Source organism: Cryptomeria japonica, chromosome 4, assembly GCF_030272615.1.
Source record: "Cryptomeria japonica chromosome 4, Sugi_1.0, whole genome shotgun sequence".
Lineage (NCBI taxonomy): Eukaryota > Viridiplantae > Streptophyta > Pinopsida > Cupressales > Cupressaceae > Cryptomeria > Cryptomeria japonica.
Genome location: NC_081408.1, coordinates 645,438,635 through 645,442,240, shown reverse-complemented (window position 1 = coordinate 645,442,240; position 3,606 = coordinate 645,438,635). Strand labels below are relative to the sequence as shown.

The following is a 3,606-nucleotide window of genomic DNA, read 5'->3' as shown; positions in this document are numbered from 1 at the left end:
ATTTTTGTTATTCTAAAATAATAAAATTACATGACAAAATTTCAATTCAAGAATAAAATCAGCAAATTAGAAAAACACTAAAATAAATATTATAATCATATGTTAAAAATACTCATAGAAAACAATGCAAAATAAAAGTAAAATAAAATATGTACTTTCTCCTTTATTAATTTCATTTAGTGGACATCATAAATGCACCAAATTCTTCACTACAGACATTTGGAAACCATTTTCCCAAAATAAGATAAAATCCAAGTCATACACTATCACTATCATGCCTTCAGCGTGAGCAAAAATAACGAGCAAGTCAACGCCTAAGAAGCTTCCGACCCCATCCACGTGTACGAGAATATCTCACGAGATTTTCAATGGCCTCTCTCGACGGCAGTTTTTATAGATATATTAAATTTTTAATTTATATACTATAATTCTCCAATAATCCAATGGGCTCTCTCCATGGCGGTTTACATATATATATATATAAATGTTAAAAATTTCAATTTTATATACTGTTATTCTCCACTAACTTTTATCAATTTTTTAACTCTCCACTAATTTGTTTTTCCAAGGGGACATTATTATGTAAGTAGGGGACCAAGTCTAGACGCAATGTTCCAATCCTATGCTTTCAACGGCTCTAAACACGTTTTATATTACGTTTAATAAAATGCACCGTATTTCAAGGTATTTACAACTCTTTTTCCAGCTGTATAATGGAGAATTCCGTTGAAATTAGCAGATGAAATCATGGATAACTTTTCCGTAACAACTTTATTTAACAGGAAAAATATAGCATGACTTGGGCGATAAGCATGGCATTATATTTGCCTTTGACTTTAAGTAAAGCCCTAAAATAAGTTTTAGCCGTCCATAGTACAACGGAGACTGCGCCGTCCCGTAAGTTGTGGTACGGGTTGTACGCTGTGTACCGACGGCTTTTCAGAATGTTCTTCTTTTTAAACCGGCCTTCCGTTAAACCGTATACGACACATTTTCTTCGACAGGAAATGAAATTGGGGTTAGGGTTTTTTTTATTTTCATGGGTGCGTGCTTCTCCTCTTCTTCTTCTGCTCAACAGAATCCCACCGCAAAGCTTATTCTGGAAGACGGAGGACTTAAAGAATTTCCTGATCCAGTCACGGTGGAAGGCGTTGTAGCAGAAAAGCCAGGATTTTTCGTCTGCGATGCGGATTCTATGTCATTTGACGATTATTTATTCCCCCTGCCTGCAGAGGAGACGCTGGAGCTCGATCAGATCTATTTCCTGTTTCCTGTCGAGAAGCTTAAGCACCGTGTGCCGGCGTCAGATATGGCTGCCTTGGCCGTGAAAGCCAGTGCTGCATTAAAGCGGACCGGACGGAAACGAAGCCGTTGTAAAATAAACCCTACCAGGGAAGAAAATTTGGATCTTTTGCATGTTCGGAGGGTGAATCATAAGATCCGAGCGGTAAATTTTAGGGTTGATGAATCTGAGGCGTTGAAATCGAGAAGCGGAAGAAGAGTGCAGAGTATTTCATCGATGCGGCGAGTTCTTGCAAATAAATCATTGAACAGGAAGCTTAGCACGATCGAAGAAGGTTTTTCTGTTAAATGACAGATTGTGCTCTGACAGCTTGTCTATTTTATTTAAATCATGACGGTAGCGACAAGAGTAGCGTCGCCATGTGACTTTCTGGCTATTATATTTAAAGTGCCGGAAAATATTTCAGCGGGATCAATCTTGGGGGTCTGCTAAACTTGCTTATCGGTGGCTTTCAGAGGGGAAAGATTTGTATAATGCTCCAAGATCTCGGTCATATGAAGGTATTCTGCGAATTTGAGATGGTGTTTCCTGTATTCGTATAATATATGTTATTAGCAGATCACATGGCCAGGGGAGAGTTGTTTTGGTCAATATTTTTAGTTGTTAAGCTCTGTCAGAACAATGGAGTGCATAGAAATGCATTTTAAATAGCTGTTATTTTGTTCAGCATCATGCGCTGTAATTAGCTCTTTTCAGATCACAAGAAAGTAGGAGTTTCAGAGAAAGGTTAAAGATGCGCAAATTTCTTATCAGAAATATTGTGCAGTTGAAGCTTCTTGGATTGAATGAGCACCTTTCGCTGTATGGAGTTCTGTTTGAATGTTTGTTTCAGTCTTCCTCAGGAATGAACAAATATTAATAGGGAATATTTTACTAATTTGATTAGGTTCAATGGTAGTATATTGGGCTAGTGTCACTTCATGTTCTCATGCAACTTTAAAATTGTGAAAAAAAGATAATTTAGAATCTTTCTCTATTTTGGTGGAGCAACTATTGTTTAGGAATTAAAAGTAAGTCATGGAAGGAAACCGGGGGAAATAAGGAGTGACTGCTTATTAACAAAAATATCGCCTCGCTCCACAATTTGCTCTCCCTCTTTTTTAAAAGATTTTATCATTAATACTATTAATACAAAGTTAAGATGTCTTTGTTTAAAAATAAGCAACAAAGATAAATATTCATGGGCCTAGCTGCTCCACAAATAATTCCTAAAAATATTGAGCAGCTAAGCCAAAATAAGCTAAGCAGCCCCATGGGAACATGCCATTAGTGAAGCATATTTGTCTTCCTAATTTTGTAATTAATTGTAATTCTAAAGTCTAATTACAATAGATTTATTGTATTTTATTCAATATATTTTAATCAATTATTAAATTATATAATTATAATTACAATAATTATCTTGATTATAATTTCAATACTAATTAAGTTTCATGTTAATTAATTTTTTTAAACATAACCAGAAAAACATAGATTCTAATACATTTCATAATTTTTTTAAAATGCTATTTTATTGCATGCATATTAATTTAGTATATTAATGTAGTATTCAATCTAATATAATACTAACACTTGCATCTTAAAAAAAAGGTCTATTGTAATTTATATATAATGGCTTACAAATTTGATAGGTTGTATGTTTGAATTTATAAATACTTTATTAAAATATAATTATTTTATCAAAAAAATATCGTAATGATAATTTCGAAGTCCAAAACATGAAACATATTTGCAAATGAAAATGATTTCTAATTCCAAAATTCATTTATGTACATTTTCCCTTGTCAATGGAAATGAAAACTAAAAAGAGTTTCTATTTTTAGAATGAAATAGTAAATTTTAATATTAATTTGAATAATTCTTCTTAAATGAATAAAATCCCATTATCAAAATATCCCAGTATATTTTTCTTCAAATATTTGTAAAAAATTAAAAAAATATGAATACATTTGACAAAAAAAAATAAAAAAATAAAATAGTTTCTAGACATTTGAATTTATCACAAGTTCCACAAATGAATAAAAATCAAATAATTTTTTTTTAAAAGTTTTTTAGAATAATTTTTTTCTTCATATTTAAATTTATCAATTATGAAATCAAAACAAGTCCAACACTATTGTGTTAGATTTTTGTGATCTAAACATATGAAACCATCATTTATTCTAGAATTTGTACAAATGAATAATATTCAAGGCATATATTTTAGACAATCTACTTAAAGGATATCTAATGAATTCAAAAACATTATCAATGATAATCTCTAAGTCCAACCAGACTTAGACACAATTGAATGAACCAAATCC

At 31.8% G+C, this 3,606-nt stretch overlaps 1 protein-coding gene across 1 annotated transcript; it reads left to right on the top strand.

Annotated features, from left to right (window-relative positions):
• The first annotated feature begins 1,001 nt into the window (after window positions 1–1,001).
• Window positions 1,002–2,214, top strand: LOC131047700 (uncharacterized). The gene has a single exon (XM_057981499.2). It carries the CDS (start codon window positions 1,040–1,042, stop codon window positions 1,592–1,594), a length of 555 nt encoding a protein of 184 aa, XP_057837482.2. The 5' UTR covers window positions 1,002–1,039; the 3' UTR covers window positions 1,595–2,214.
• Window positions 2,215–3,606: the final 1,392 nt, after the last annotated feature.

What these genes read in the sequence shown, in the direction of transcription:
- LOC131047700 (XM_057981499.2), top strand. Translation starts at nt 1,040, where the DNA reads ATGGGTGCGTGCTTCTCCTCTTCTTCTTCTGCTCAACAGAATCCCACC.